Source organism: Chanodichthys erythropterus, chromosome 3, assembly GCF_024489055.1.
Source record: "Chanodichthys erythropterus isolate Z2021 chromosome 3, ASM2448905v1, whole genome shotgun sequence".
Taxonomy (NCBI): Eukaryota; Metazoa; Chordata; class Actinopteri; order Cypriniformes; family Xenocyprididae; genus Chanodichthys; species Chanodichthys erythropterus.
This window is the reverse complement of record NC_090223.1, coordinates 63416952-63433242: the sequence shown is the minus strand read 5'-3', so window position 1 is coordinate 63433242 and position 16291 is coordinate 63416952. Positions and strand designations below refer to the sequence as shown.

Genomic DNA, 16291 nt, shown 5'->3' with positions numbered 1-16291 from the left:
AAAACTGCAAAGAAAAATAAACATTAACAAGTGTACAATATTCATATATTTATTTGTTTATATTTCATATATTTATAAGTTATTTTTTTGTTAGAATCTCACGCTCACAGATGACGTGGTCATTGAGCGCCCTCAGGCGACTGTTATGATTGCATTTGAATGAATAAGCTACCTATAGATGATTAATTAATATTTTTAAGTCAAGTTGCTGTTTTCATACTTCTGTAATATTTTTCAGTCAATATTAAATTACAGAAAGAAAGTTTCAGTTGGTGGTGCATTTTTGTAGGTTTCAAAGTAACTTAAATGTAAAGTAATTAGTACTCCGATTACTTTTTACATCAGTAATGTAATCAAATTACAATTTTAATGTAGAGCAATTCCACGCAAATGTCAACTTTACCATGAAAAAAAAAAAAGTTTTAACCAAAAGAACAAAACCCTTTTTAAATTGTCCATTTAGGTCTGTAATATACTGTAATAATTAGGGATGTCCCGATCACGTTTTTTTGCCCTTGAGTCCGAGTCATTTGATTTTGAGTATCTACCGATACCGAGTCCCGATCCGATACTTTTATAATACATAAAAAAGAATAAAGAAGAGAGAAAAAAACAGATGCAGGATCCAGGAACAGTGCTTTTCAGGTTTTTCAGGTATCTAACAGTAGTTTTCAAGTACAGAAAATGGATAAAGTAATCAAATATAAAATATCACTGCATCTTTACTGTATAAAATAAATAAAGATTAATCATTATTGAAGTTACAAAAACTATTCAGTCAAGAGCAGTGAGTGATTTCTTTGTTGTTTGATTTAACATTAAATGCAGGCAGCAGGAATAGTTTTTTCCCCTTTAAGACATGCACGATCCAGTACATATACTGTCATACATGCGCTGTCTTTCTCGACTAATATATGTTCATTTCATAACCGACTATGTTTGCTAGGATACTCGCTAGGACGTTTTTAAATCAATTTTGTATGAATTTGTCCGCTGAAGCGCAAGACGTGAAAGAGAACTCAGTATTTGCGTGCTGACTGGAATAAGCGTGTGCGCGCTTCGGATGAGCGCACACAAATCTTCTCACAGCGCGCGAGTTCTCTTTCGCGCCTTGGTCTTGAAAGTTTAAATCAGCAAGGCTTAAATAAGTTTAGTTTAAACACAGATAGCAACGCGTGCTGTTCAGGTCTCACCTGTATCAACACCCGGGTGATGACGGCGTAAATGACTGAACATTAGAGCAGACGGCACTCGCTGTTAACAGTTTACAAAGAGTGACTGTTTTATCCATGCTGTCTGATTATCGTTGTTGTAACGTTTTGCGCATCCATCGACTGAAACATACATGCAGTAATATCTTCACCCCGCTCCCTCTCCTGTAAAAGTCACATTGGTTCTATTGACGGAAATGAGAGGGAGGAGGAGAGGGAGCGGGGGCCGGTGAGAGGACTTTTCACGAGTGAAGATATTACTGCGCCAAGTCAAAGTGCTCCAGAGCACTTGCTATGGTATTCCGCCATACAATATAGTTATCCATTTTACACGCTTAGAAAAGCGCAACGTTTTGTTTTGTGTCACCGTCCTAGGTCGAGTTATACTACTCGAGTAACTGTATTTAAATAGGGAAAACGTGGAGGTGTTTGGTAGCTTCTCTGCTTGGCCCCTATTGAATGAACTGGGCTAAACTAAGTGCTAACAAAGTTTCGCCGCAAGACAGAGGGATTTAGTGCACGCACTGAGACGAGAGAGAGGTATGTATCAACTCGTCTTAGTTAAGGGAATAACATGAAAAAACGGTGGAGTATCCCTTTAAAAGATCAAATTTGGCACAAACCAATTTTTCTGTATATGCTTTAATATAGTGTTTACTTAGTTTGGTCTTTTAATGGCACTGTCTTTTTTATGGGAGGAAAACAATTAAATGTGTTGCCTTCATATTCTGGGCTCATCTGGTTTTCTGTCCGTAGTTGTTTACGGCCCCCTCCAGAATTATGAATACCCCCCCAGTTCGTGCTGCAGTGTATAATATAGCAACATTATTTCCCGGTCCAATACATTGCTGGTGTTCGTGCACATCAGCAAGTCAGTGCCTTTTTTTCTGCCCTTTTTAATTAGTCTATTTATATATTCATTTAAAAAAATATTTTATTATTGTTAATATAATTTGCCGTTTAAATAATAAAGAAGACCGACTGCTTTATTTCCATGTTCATTTACAAGCTGCATGCGTTCTTAAGGGGTTACTTCAGGATTTAGCATTAAGCTTTGTATTAGTAGAATACCACTAGTATTTTCGAATTGGCGTGCTTTCCCCCTTCATATCAGCCCGAGATGAGAGATTTATGCATTTTTATTCTGTAAAAAAGCCTCCGATGACGCAAAAATCGTCATTTTGCGTCATCGGATGCTTTTTTGGCCAGAGGCTTAAAACTACTGCCAGTAATAGCAAGTAGTTCCGCATTTTTTCACCACGCCCATACATATGCCCGTTTGTGTTTAAGCTGCGTTCACGTCACCTCGTATTTACCGGAATCTTGAAATGACAACACGCGACGTTATATTCGGAGCTGTTCACTTCCTTTTGGTCCTTGAACTGGGAATTATGCGTTTCCATGGCAGCACTGTCAACGCCTAAATGAATCTACAGCTGTCAGGTGGTACAGCGCGGCCACGTGGTATATCTGGGAGCTTTCAGAAAACTCCCAGCTTACAAGCTGTAATTACGAGCTCCACGAGGACGTGAACGCTTTTTACAAGCTAGAATCTCGTAACTACAGGAATTACGAGGCCACGTGAACGCACCTTTACTCACGGACATAGATCAGGCCAGGCTGTTCGTCCTCTGGGAAAGTGAATATAGATGTTATCGCGGTGTCCTTCAGAATGGTTCTCTTCATTGCAAAGATATTTGGTTTGTAGTCCTTGTGCTTGAAATGGAGACTACATATTCTGCGTTTTTTTAGGTTTTCTATAACGGTGTCATCTCCAAACTTCGGGTGTTTGATGGCCCGCAGCCAATGTTTACATCGCTCCAAATCTTTAACTTAATCGGAAAATGATGGAAACGTACTTGTCCTTTCCTGGTTTTGGGTGTACATCCAGGTACAAAGCAATTTAGCACCATTTCGCTGTAAATGTATGAACTAACTCACGATTTATTTGTTTGAATTTTCCTGAATGCCGCCTGTAACCGATAGGCGTGGTTTGGGCGTGGCCTCGCAAGGGCAGCAAAACAAGTGCATTATGGGAGTTGTTGTCTTTCATCCACATTAGTCAAAAATACATTTTCTGCCTTTTCTCAGTCTAGAAAGCTCCAAATTCAAAAATAATTTCACATTTCTACTACATAAATGACCAATTTTAAATACACATTCATCTTTCCAGGGGTGAAGTACCCCTTTAAGTCATTATATTTCCACAGAGGTCGGGGGAGGGGGGTTGCGATTAACCGTCAAACCGCGGTGATATGTTGCGTCTTCACCGCGGTAAGAAAAATCCCATACCGTCACAGCCCTACGTAGGTGTCCCGTATACGGGACGGTGACAGCTAAGGGGTTAATAAATAAATCACATGAAATGCGATTTTTACAAATCTGTTTTGAACTACATCCATATGAAATCCATATTGAATCAATCCATATTGAAATCCCATTCAAAAATCTAATTTGTTTAAATGGTTATAGACATAGGGATTATGTACAAAATATTTCAATTAGGACTTATTTATTGCTTGATTTACTGTTCAATTACTGCTATTTATGTTCAGGTATGTTAAATGTTAGTACAGCACTTTTGAGCTGGGTTTAATGTTGCAAAAAATAATTGTTTTGTTTTGTATTCTGTAAGATTATACTTTTGTATATTCTCTATTTCTGTAGAGCTGGACATTTTAATAATGATCAAATGAGTTCAGCTGTGAGAATAAAACCAACCTGTTTGTTCCTCAATATCTTCATGTTTCACTCTGAATGTTTCTTCAATCTTTATTTCTTCTTTATTAAACTCAATCTTCATGTCTCCAGTCTCCTCTTTAATAATTATCTTTATATCTTCACTTTCTTCTTTAATAAACTCCATATTTAAGAAGAGAATAATTAACAATGTTAACTGTTTCTATCGATTTTTACTTTCTTCAGCAGAATCACAAGATGCAGCAGCGCGGCGCAGTCTTATGACGTCATGTCGTGACTCCAAAATAAAAGTCCTGGTTGGAATTTGGAAAGACACACAACGCTTATCTACATTATTTATTGTATTTTGTCATTTTTCAAGGGTAAAAAAGGATTCAGCTGTTATTTTTTGTTTTGTTTTTTTGTAAACAGAACCCCCTTGATTTAAATTGTTTATTCTTGAAGTCCACCTGTGATTTTAAGTTAATATTTAAATGTTTTGTCAACGTATCAACTTGGTTACCTATATGGCATAATGCAAGTAAAAAAACATTTAATATTTTTAGTAGGTTAAGAGTTTAATAATTTTATTGTAAATGTTACTCATTCAATTATTAAATTGTGATTATAGAAAACAATTTATTAAAAGTGTAAAATGAAATTTCAACATAATAAAGTGTGTTCATACATTAAATATGATGATTGTATTTATAAGAAAAATGCACATTCCTATTTACATTTATGCTGAACAGTCCAGTGGCAGTCTTACGAGTGTGTTTTTCTGAAGAAGACGCAGTTCCTCCACTGAGATTCAGCAGGGCAACTATTGAGACGAGGAGAAAGGATCATGGCTTGTTCTTGTTGACGGCAGACGCGTTTGCAATGCCAACATCTGTGCATAATGTCATTGAGGTCATGTTGACAGTCCTCCACTAAATAATACACTTACAATGTTATTATTATTAATATAACCTTTATTTTACAGGGAAAAAAAGCAAAATCTCTTTTACAAAAGCATCCTGGCCCAGAGTGACGGCAACACATCTCACGTGGGTTTAACAGATAACATCCATACATACATATTTAAATACATACAAACTAATCAAAACATCTACAAACCGATGTTTCTGTCTCCAAATCATTTAACATCACTTTAAAAATGTCCAGTGAAACCAACTCCTTAAGTTTCAGTGTTGTACCTAGGATAGTTAAGTCCACTAAAGGAGGGAGAGCGTTTTCTCATTTGGCTCCTAAACTCTTGAATAGCCTTCCTGATAATATTCGGGGCTCAGACTCACTCACCCAGTTTAAATCTAGATTAAAGACGCATCTCTTTAGCCAAGCGTTCACATAATACATCTCATGTCAGATCAATTGCACGTATCTTTACTTAATGTTATGAACAGCAGCTACGCTAATTATTCTCTATTTGCTTTTCTGTCCCGAGGCGACTAGAGAGGACATCAGCTTCAGTTTGGATCCAGCCTCTTAAGAAGACCTCAGATGAACAACACCTGTGAAGAGACGGCGTCGACTCCTGCGAGGACTTCAGAAGATGCAATATGCACTTTCCCAAATTTATATATCCTAATTTATTGTTGATATGTAATAAAAAAAAAATTCCAGGAGCTCATTGCTTCTAGCTTAAAGTTAAATACTAACAGTATCATAAATTAATTGCCCAAATTATTACATTATTTGCTAACTGCATTCTTCTTAAACTGTAATTTTGACATGCGTTCTCTGTAAAGCTGCTTTGAAACGATATGTATTGTGAAAAGAGATATAGTCAAGTCAAGTCACCTTTATTTATATAGAGCTTTTTACAATGCAGATTGTGTCAAAGCCAACTCCTCCGGTTGACAGGGTACGCTGGCGCGTTTGGCTGCCGCTCCTCTCCCGTTTGTTTTTGTTTTTATTTTAATTCGAGTTTTTAGAGGGTTTTGGAGCGTATGAAGACTGCCTATTCTATTGCCATGTGGAATAACGCATCACGCGTTGGATTACTGTTTTTATTATTTGTTTCCTGCTGGAATCTACTCTCCTGCTGTGTCTCTCAGGATTTACACCATTGTGAGGTTACGGCTCGTGTGGACTTCTCCAACATGGCTTTAAGGTACACTACTCGCGAACTGTTGAACCTCAAAGGAAAGTTTTATCTGGCGAATGACATCTATGCTCGCTGCGATCATATTGGAATACTGAGACCTAAGCGCTATATACATCGCTCGTCAGGACGCAGTTTCTCTTGCTTGTCATCTAATACATTTGGTTACCCTACATGTTTGCGCAAATCTCAAAGGCTTTCGTGTAGGCCTATGGGGGTTAATTTTAACAACCTGTCGGCTCTTAAGCAAGTGGGGGTTTCCCCGGTTTTATCAACTGCTCCACGCGTATTGAAATCAGCACTTTTCAATGCGCGCTCTATCAACAACAAAGCTGTGATGTTATCTGACATCATTACAGAAGAAAAACTCGACCTTGTGTGTCTAACGGAAACCTGGCACAAAGAGTCTGATGGTCTTCTTTTTAATGAACTTACTCCTTCTGGATATGGTTTGTTTAATCTCCCGCGATCCTCTGGTAGAGGTGGGGGTATCATTGTTCTGTATAATCAACAACTCATCATAAGCCCTGTGGATGTCCCTCAGTTTAACTCGTTTGAATGCCTAGTACTGAGTGTTTCTGCCTCCCTCTCCACTGCCATAGTCACGGTCTATAGGCCTCCTAAGATAAATAAAGACTTTTTGTCTGAATTTGCAGATATGTTATCCTTGTTGTGCCTCAAATTTGAGAGAACTCTTATTTTGGGTGACTTTAACATCCACATGGATATAAAAGATTCTACAACAACAAAAGACTTTTCATCTTTATTGGAGTGCTTCGATTTGAACCAGCTGGTTGACTGTCCTACTCATAATAAAGGCCACACTCTTGATTTAGTGATCCTAAATGGTTAATTTGTGTCTCAGTTGTCCACTTCTGACTTAGGCCTGTCTGATCATCTTGCTGTCTATTTTAACATGGAGTTGCCTGACATGAACACTTCCTCTTCTCGCATTATAAACTATCGCAAATGGAGATCTATTGACCCTTCTGATTTTACTGAATTTGTTGATTCTTCTTTAAGTTGTTTTTCGCCATTTGATGCATTGGAAGACAAAGTCTTCATGATTAACTCTGTTCTCTCATCCGGCCTGGATTTATTTGCTTGAATATATAATATATTTGCTTATTTTACTTGAATATAAGACTAAAATTGCAGCAGCAAGATCTGCTTATTTTGCACAGATTGTTGATAACAATCAGAATAACCCGAGACAATTGTTTCATTCAATCAACAAACTACTTAAATGTGACAATTCTTTGACTGGCTCTGCCTCAACTCACCTTTGTAATACGTTTCTTGATTTCTTTAATTCCAAGATTGATCACACTCGTAAATGTATTGCTTCTCTTCCTTTGTCTGTTTCTACTTTATCTGCCTTAGAATTTTCTGGTACCCATCTCTCAAACTTTTCCACAATGGACTTGAATTCTCTTTGCAATGAGGTTTCAAAAATGAAAGCTGCCACTTCCATTATTGATCCTGTACCAACCAGGCTGTTTAAATCATGTTTTGCTACTTTATGTCCGGCTGTATTAAGTATCATTAATGATTCTTTGTGTACTGGTGTAGTGCCAGCAGCATTTAAAATTGCTGCTGTGACCCCCGTACCAAAAAAATAACATCAATTTTGATAATCTCAATAATTTCCGTCCCATATCCAATCTTCCGTTTCTTGCCAAAATTTTAGAGCGAATTGTTGCTAATCAATTGAATTCTCATCTTACTGCAAACAATCTTTTTGAGCCACTTCAATCGGGATTTCGTAAACTCCACAGCACTGAAACAGCTTTAGTTAAGGTCACTAATGATTTGTTAATAGCTTCTGATTCTGGCTGTCTTTCTATCTTGATTCTTCTTGATCTCAGTGCCGCATTTGACACTGTTGATCACTCAATTTTACTTACTCGGTTAGAGTCTGTCTTTGGTGTTTCTGGGACCGCACTACACTGGTTTGAGTCTTATCTCTCAGATCGAAAGCAGTTCGTTGCTATGGGCGGTTGCAGGTCTGATATTGGTGTTGTGAAATCTGGTGTTCCTCAAGGATCAATTTTGGGCCCTTTACTTTTTAGCATTTACATTTATCCACTTGGTCATCTCTTAAGATCACTTGGTCTCAACTTTCACTTTTATGCAGATGATACTCAGATTTATGTACATTCAAAACCTGATGTTAATGTGGCTGTGTCTTTTCTTTCTCAATGTATTTCTGAGATAAAAAAATGGATGTCTGGAAATTTCTTGTGTCTGAACAGTGGCAAGACGGAGGTAATGCTCATTGGTTCACCCCACCAGATACGTAAAGCTGGGTCTTCAACTTTAAATGTGGATGGTTCTACACTGGAATTTCAAACAAAATTAAGAAATTTAGGGGTGATTTTTGATGCACATTTAACATTTGTCCCCCATGTTCAAAACACTGTAAAGACATCATTCTTTCATCTAAAAAACATTGCCAAATTGCGTCCTATGCTGTCACTCCCGGTGGCTGAAAAGCTGATCAATATCTTTGTGTTTTCTCGCATTGATTATTGTAATGCTTTGCTGGTTGGGGCTTCAAATGCTACCCTAAATAAATTACAGCTGGTTCAAAATTCAGCCGCCCGAATTCTGTCTGGAACCAGGACAAGAGATCACATCACTCCAGTCTTGGCATCTTTACATTGGCTCCCTGTCAGATTTCGGGTGGATTTTAAAGTTCTCATGCTTACTTACAAAGCTCTGAATGGTTTGGCTCCTCACTATCTCTCTGAGCTTTTAGCCCCCTACACACCTGTGCGTGCCCTCCGTTCTTCAGAAACTGGCCTTTTAATCGTCCCTCATACCCGTCTAAAATCTATGGGTGATAGGGCATTTTCTTCAGTCGCTCCAAGACTTTGGAATTCCTTGCCTGCTTGGATTAGGCAAGCAAAATCCCTTGGTGTTTTTAAATCCTCCCTTAAAGCTCATTTCTTTAGGGTAGCTTTTACTTGATTATACTGATATTGATTGATATTGACATATTTGTTTTGATAGTATGTTTTTATTTGGTGTATGTTTTTATACACTTTTCCTTTTGTGAAGCGCTTTGAGATGTCACTTTTGAAGGCGCTATAGAAAATAAAGTTTATTATTATTATTATTATAAAGCAGCTTTACATTGATAATTGGTATATCATTTTTCCTTTTAAAGAATAGTGTCAATACAGGCAGATCAAAAGCACTGTTGAATAAATGTAAAGTCAAATTAGATTAAATTAGGGCTGCACAATTAAATCATATTTTAATCACAATAACAATATCTGCTTCTCTCGATTGATTTTAAATAATCGTCACGATATTGGCCCGCTCTATGAAAATGAACATAATTTGGAAATATTGTAATTAATATTAGGAATTTCGCTGTTTTATCTTTTGAAGTTCCTAAAGGTTTTACCAGTTTTCATAATGTTGATCAGCTAGAAATGATTTTTCTTTGCTTTACGAATTTGCCGGGAAATTTGAATCTGGTTTGTCTTATTGCAAGCGAATTGTGTTGCTTTAGAATCTAATGTGAATACATATTACATAGCGCTCACCAAAACCATGTTTTGTATTGATTTACCATCTAACGAAGTTATCATAGTTGGTTAAATTAAGTCTTTGTGCCACCTACAGGCCTTTTGGGTGAAGTGTAGGTTGGTAAAGAACTTGCAAAATAGCCATAATTACATTACTCTTTTGATAGAATAAACGTAATTAATAACCGTCATTATAATTTGAGCAAAAATAATCGTGATTATCAGTTTGACCATTTTTCGTGCAGCCCCAAAACAAATGTCAAGAGTCCCCAACTAAGCAAGCCAAAGGCGACAGCGGCAAGGAACCCAAACTCCAACAGGTGACATCAGGTGGCAAACAGGTGTTAATTTGGAGAAAAAAACCTTGGGAGAAACCAGGCTTAGTCGGGGGGCCAGTTCTCCTCTGGCGAACAGTGCTTTGTTATGATTCAGGTTGCTATCATAAGTCTGATAGGATCGCAACATTCAAAGTATTTATTTAAGGTCCATCCAGTTGAGGATCGTATTCATCACACCGTTATGGACGGTCTGTTGAGGAACTGTGCTACTGGCTGTCGTGTCGATGATGTCTTCACAATGGATGATCTAGTTGACTCGATCTCTGCTGATACTTCAGGGCTGCGTTGTGGTCGTGTCATGGCACTGGTCCTCTGTCTCATCTGAATACGGCCCGAATCTGGTTGACTACGGTAAACCTCGGGATAAACAGAAAGACTAATATTCGCGTAGATGCCATTCTTCTTCTGATGTAACGAGTACATCTGGTGTTATAGGAAGTGTTCCCGTTCCGGCTGACCTAATTTATGCAGCCTAAAAATCCTTTAACGGATTTGAAAATATAAATTGATAATGTGTTATGTGTATGCCAGGTTAAAGAGATGTGTTTTTAGTCTAGATTTAACCTGACAGAGTGTGTCTGCATCCCGAACAATGCTAGGAAGATTGTTCCAGAGTTTAGGTGCTAAATAGGAGAAGGATCTTCCGCCTGCGGTTGATTTTGATATTCTAGGTATTATCAGCTGGCCTGAATTCTGAGATCGCAATAAACGTGAAGGACTGTAATGCTTTAAGAGCTCACTCAGGTACTGGGGGGCTAAACCATTTAGTGCTTTGTAAGTAATTAGCAAGATTTTAAAATCTAAACGATGTTTAACAGGAAGCCAATGCAGTGACGACAGAACTGGGCTAATATGGTCATACTTCCTAGTTCTAGTAAGAACTCTAGCTGCTGCATTTTGTACGAGCTGTAGTTTATTTATCAAGCGGGAGGAACAACCACCCAGTAGAGCGTTACAGTAATCTAGCCTTGAGGTCATGAACGCATGAACTAACTGTTCTGCATTTTTCATTGAGAGCATATGTCGTAGTTTAGATATATTTTTAAGATGGAAGAATGCAGTTCCCATTCAGTCGGTCATGTTCGACGTACGTCGGACAGACCAACGAATAGGAATCTCGCTAGAGAGGCCAATCTACTTCGAGTGTAACTAGACGAGCCAATGCACATTGGCATGCAATCATATGCATCAGCTGCTCGCCTCGCAGCGCGGGTATATAATGAGCAGCAGGTGCGTTGCATCTTCAGCTTTTCGCTTCGGAGCCGAACGGTGTTTGTTCCTGTTCTCTGCAAGCGAGTGTCTGCTAGAAGACGAGTCAAGCTTTTGGTTGAACTTCTCTTTTTTTCCGAGTGCGGGCGAACAGCACAGCAGCGGGGTCGACGTCCTCTCTTTTTCTGTTTCGTTTGCCGTTTTTGAGCAAATAGCTGTTTGACAGCGTCAGAAGGCTGTTCTCACGGCCGGTACGGTGCGCTTTTGAGCGCTGAAAAGCCGTTTTTACGGCTGGTAAGAGTGAGCGCCTTCAAAGAGAGAGAAAGCACATGACAGGCTGCACACAATCCCTGTCTGTGTTGCGGTGGCCGTTCCCCTGCGTGCTTCAGCACTTCTAAAAGAGTAAAGTCCCTGAAAGAGCTTACACAAGTAGATTCGCGTCTTTTTAAAGACGACATCCTACTTGTGTTTCTGGATGCGATCGTTCCTGTCCTCACTGACGGCCACGATCACCGTTTCGCATGTCTGGGCGCGTGCTGAAATTATGTTCGTGGGTGTTCATGTTTTCATATGAGAACATGATCACGTCGACACGCCGGTCGTGACTCTTCTTTCTCCGGGAAGCTTGAGTCCCCTCTGTTGTTGGCCAGCTGCCGCTTGTGTGTAAAAGCACAGCCGCGGGTCTGCCCGACACTCTGGGAGACCGCGGAGATCAGCGAGAGCAAACCTCTCGCTCCTCTGCGTGTCGTGTGCCGTCGAGCTGCCGGGCTGCAGCGCGGGTTGTCACGGCAACCCAGCGCTCGCTCGGCGCTCTAGATGCGCGGTTCCCTTGCGTAATCTCCATTGTAGCGCCCTCTCTGGTGCACCAGAAGAGGTCTACTTTGCTGATATGGCTTGGGTGACATGAGGTTGAGGGGTTCCTTCGGGGAACCAACCCCCTAGGGCCCCTCCCTCTCTAGCGCATTGCAAGCTGTGCAGTTTCTGGATTGGATTGCTGGTCCTTTTCATAGGGGAACCTAGCATTTCATTCAGAGCTCCAGCTGAGGGACAGACGTCGATTGCAGCATCGGAGAGAGTGCTGTTATGCTCTGGAAATGAGGGTGACGCTGCCCACTGTAATGGTGTGTGCTTATGCTGACTCAGATTCAGAGTTTACAGCCATGCTTTCCTGGGTCTTCCAGATGTGCATGGAAAACTTGGCAGTATGGGGGTATATTGGTGCCATAAATATGGAATGCCAAAGGTGCCAGAATCTGCATAAGTTTTTCCTCTCTCACTACCCTCTTGGATGGGGTGGCTGTACACAGACCACACCCACCCTGCATGTGAGGCCAAGGCACTCTTTTTGCATGAGGGTAGTTCTGTGCTGGGGTTGAGCTGCGCTTGTTGACTAACCGTGATCAAAGTCACGGCGCAGGCCCTCAGCCAGACGATGTCCACCTCCGTGGTCCAGAAGTGCCCCCTGGCTTACCTTGTGAGGTGTGAGAGGTTGTCAAGCTAAATGCTTTCTCAATGCTCCCATCTTACGAGGTGGCCTTTCGGTGACACTGTCGAGGACTGAGCCCAGTGGTTCTCCTCAGTTAGTAGCGGATAGGGGAGCTTCCCATGACAAACCATTGAGTTCCTCTTGGGCCGCCCCTCAGTCTGCTCGTCGCCAAGGGTGTCGTCCCCTGCAAGAAACTCCGGCCCAGCAGGCTCTGCTGTATCCATTGCGGGGAGATGACGCCTCCCGTCTCTGCAGCTGTTTAACTGGTTGGTGAGAATCACCCCTGAGACGGGCGACCCAGAGATGGGGGCTGCTCTTCCACCCCTGGAGGAGGGCCAGGTGGTAAATCCTTTATTGGGTTTGTTTCTGTTCCGCCACTGACCCAAGAGGCAGCGGTACCCAAATTTTAAAGAGCAGTTCCTCCATTTCCAGGTCTGAAGAGGGTTTGGAGAGCAGTGGGAGGAGAAAAACCTCACCACTCTCATCCCCCTCTTCTGTCGCCAGCGGACAGCAGCGAGCAGCGGGCAGCCAAAGCCTCGACTGCTCCCTCTGTCCATCCGTGGAGCCAGGTAAGTGTTGCCTAACACACTGTGACGCCGCTTCGGGCCGCCTCACAAAGAGAGCCCCCCGAGCCGTGTCCCTGTGTTCCACCTCGCTGCCCTGCTGCGGGTACACCGGTGGTCCCTTTGGTCCTGCTTGTACGGTCTCTGCGAGCCGGGTTAGCGCTCCCCAGTCCGTCTCGCTGGCTCCTTCGGACCATCAGGGTCGGCTTTGCGATTCAGTTCGCCCGGCTCCCCCCCCCCAAGTTCAGGGACGTCCTCTTCACTACAGTGAAAGATGCCGATGCCCCTGTCCTGCGTGCGGAGATCGCAGTCCTACTGGCGAAGGACGCGATAGAGCCGGTCCCTCCAGCCGATTTGAGGTCGGGGTTCTACAGCCCCTACTTCATTGTACCCAGGAAAAGCGGCGGGTTACGACCGATCTTGGACCTGCGAGTTTTGAATCGGAGCCTCCACAAGCTACCATTCAAAATGCTCACGCAGAAACGCATTTTCGAGTGCATCCGTCCCCGAGATTGGTTTGCAGCGATCGACCTGAAGGACGCGTACTTCCATGTTTCAATTCTTCCGCGACACAGGCCATTCCTGAGATTCGCGTTCGAAGGTCGAGCATATCAGTACAGAGTCCTACCCTTCGGGCTGGCCCTGTCTCCCCGCGTCTTCACGAAAGTCGTGGAGGGAGCCCTTGTTCCCATGAGAGAACGGGGTGTTCACATTCTCAACTATCTCGACGACTGGCTCATTCTAGCACAGTCCCGGGATCAGTTGTGCAAACACAGGGATTTGGTGCTCAGACACCTCAGCCAGTTGGGGCTTCAGGTCAACTGGGAAAAGAGCAAACTCGCCCCGGTGCAGAGGATCTCTTTTCTCGGTATGGAGTTGGATTCGGTCGAGCAGATAGCACGCCTCACAGAGGAACGTGCTCGGTCAGTGTTGAACTGCCTGAATACATTCAATGGCAGGACAGCGGTCCCACTGAAGTTCTTTCAGAGGCTCCTGGGGCATATGGCGGCTGCTGCGGCTGTAACACCGCTCGGTCTGCTTCATATGAGACCGCTTCAGCACTGGCTTCACGGCCGAGTCCCGAGATGGGCGTGGCAGCGCGGCACATTCCGGGTGCCAATCACTCAGGAGTGCCGCCGAACCTTCAGTCCGTGGTCGGACCCCTTGTTTCTTCGGGCAGGAGTGCCCCTAGAACAGGTGTCCCGGCATGCTGTGGTGTTCACAGATGCTTCTGCCACCGGCTGGGGTGCCACGTAATACGGGCATGCAGTCTCAGGGGTTTGGACGGGACCCCATCTGCATTGGCACATCAATTGCCTCGAGTTGCTGGCAGTACGCCTTGCTCTGAGCCGCCTCAAAGGCCTGCTTCAGGGCAAGCATGTACTGGTCCGTATGGACAACACTGCGACCGTTGCGTACATCAACCGTCAAGGTGGTCTACGCTCCCGTCGCATGTCACAACTCGCCCGCCATCTCCTCCTGTGGAGTCGGAAGCATCTGAGGTCGCTTCGCGCCATTCATGTCTCCGGTGTGCTCAACTGTGTGGCCGACGAGCTATCACGAGCTGCGCTGCCAGGAGAGTGGCGACTCCACCCCCAGGTGGTTCAGCTGATCTGGAGAGAATTCGGAAAGGCTCAGGTAGACCTGTTTGCCTCACCAGAAACCTCCCACTGCCAGTTGTTTTACTCTCTGACCGAGGGGACACTCAGGACAGATGCACTGGCTCACAGCTGGCCCCGGGGCCTGCGCAAATATGCGTTTCCCCCAGTGAGCCTACTTGCACAGACCCTGTGCAAAGTCAGGGAGGACGAGGAGCAGGTCTTGTTAGTTGCGCCTTACTGGCCCAACCGGACCTGGTTCCCAGAACTCTCACTCCTCGCGACAGCCCCTCCCTGGCCCATCCCTCTGAGGAAAGACCTTCTTTCTCAGAGACGGGGCACTCTTTGGCACCCGCGTCCAGACCTCTGGAAACTCCATGTCTGGTCCCTTGGACGGGATGCGGAGGTTCTAGGTGACTTACCCCCTGAGGTACTTAACACCATCACTTCGGCACGTGCACTGTCTACGAGACGTGCTTACGCCTCCAAAGTGGAACCTGTTCGTCGAGTGGTGCCCTTCTCGCCGGGAAGACCCCCGAAGATGCTCGATCAGAGTCGTGCTTTCCTTCTTGCAGTAGGGTTGGAGCGTAGGCTGTCCCCCTCCACCCTCAAAAGTCCATACTGCTGCTATATCCGCTTACCACGACCACTTAGATGGCAAATCTGTTGGTCAGCACGACCTGGTCATCAGGTTCCTTAGGGGGGAGACGGTTAAATCCTTCTCGTCCCCTCTCCATACCCTCTTGGGACCTCACTCTGGTGCTGAGAGCACTTCAGATTGCTCCCTTTGAGCCTTTGCTGTCAGCAGACTTAAAGATTCTGTCTATGAAGACTTTGCTGCTGGTGGCATTGGACTCCATCAAGAGGGTAGGGGACCTGCAGTCATTTTCGGTCGACGAATCGTGCCTGGAGTTCGGGCCGGGTGATAGCCACGTGGTACTAAGACCCCGGCCTGGCTATGTGCCCAAGGTTCCTACCACTCCCTTCAGGGACCAGGTGGTGAGCCTGCAAGCGCTGCCCTCGGAGGAGGCAGACCCAGCCCTGGCTTTACTCTGTCCAGTCCGCGCTTTGCGACTGTACATAGACAGAACCTAAAGCCTCAGGACCTCAGACCAGCTCTTGTCTGTTATGGAGGCCAGCAGAAGGGAAAGGCTGTCTCCAAGCAGAGGATGGCCCACTGGATAGTGGATGCCATCGCCCTGGCTTACCAAGCTCAGGGTGTGCCCTGCCCGCTCAGGTTGCATGCTCACTCCACGAGAGGTGTCGCATCCTCCTGGGCGCTGGCTCGTGGCGCCTCGCTGACAGACATTTGTAGAGCTGCGGGCTGGGCGACACCTAACACGTTCGCTAGATACTATAGCCTTCGTGTCGAGCCGGTCTCCTCCCATGTTCTCGCCACAGGTCAGAGGCACGGAGAGGCCCCGGCTTAGTGTCGGCTTGCTGCGCTACATGCGCTTCTTTTCTCCAGAGAGTCCCTACAAGGCAGACCCTGTCGAGTCCTCCGATATCCCTTCGGCAGCCGACGTGGCGGAGCGTCTGGCGCCAGGCCTATACTCCGTTG

The 16291-nt window shown here is 44.0% G+C and overlaps 2 protein-coding genes across 2 annotated transcripts in view; one reads left to right on the top strand and one right to left on the bottom strand.

The window, feature by feature from the left end:
- The window catches only part of LOC137005779 (gastrula zinc finger protein XlCGF57.1-like), a 576742-nt gene extending 572583 nt beyond the window's left edge, over positions 1-4159 (bottom strand). Inside the window, exon 1 of the mRNA XM_067366471.1 lies at positions 3933-4159. Coding sequence (XP_067222572.1) covers positions 3933-4077 — 145 coding nt within the window. The 5' untranslated portion in view covers positions 4078-4159. The remainder of the gene's footprint in view (positions 1-3932) is intronic.
- Positions 1-16291, top strand: part of LOC137005697 (gastrula zinc finger protein XlCGF57.1-like) — a 661382-nt gene that overhangs the window by 186080 nt on the left and 459011 nt on the right. The gene's annotated exons all lie outside the window — the stretch shown is intronic.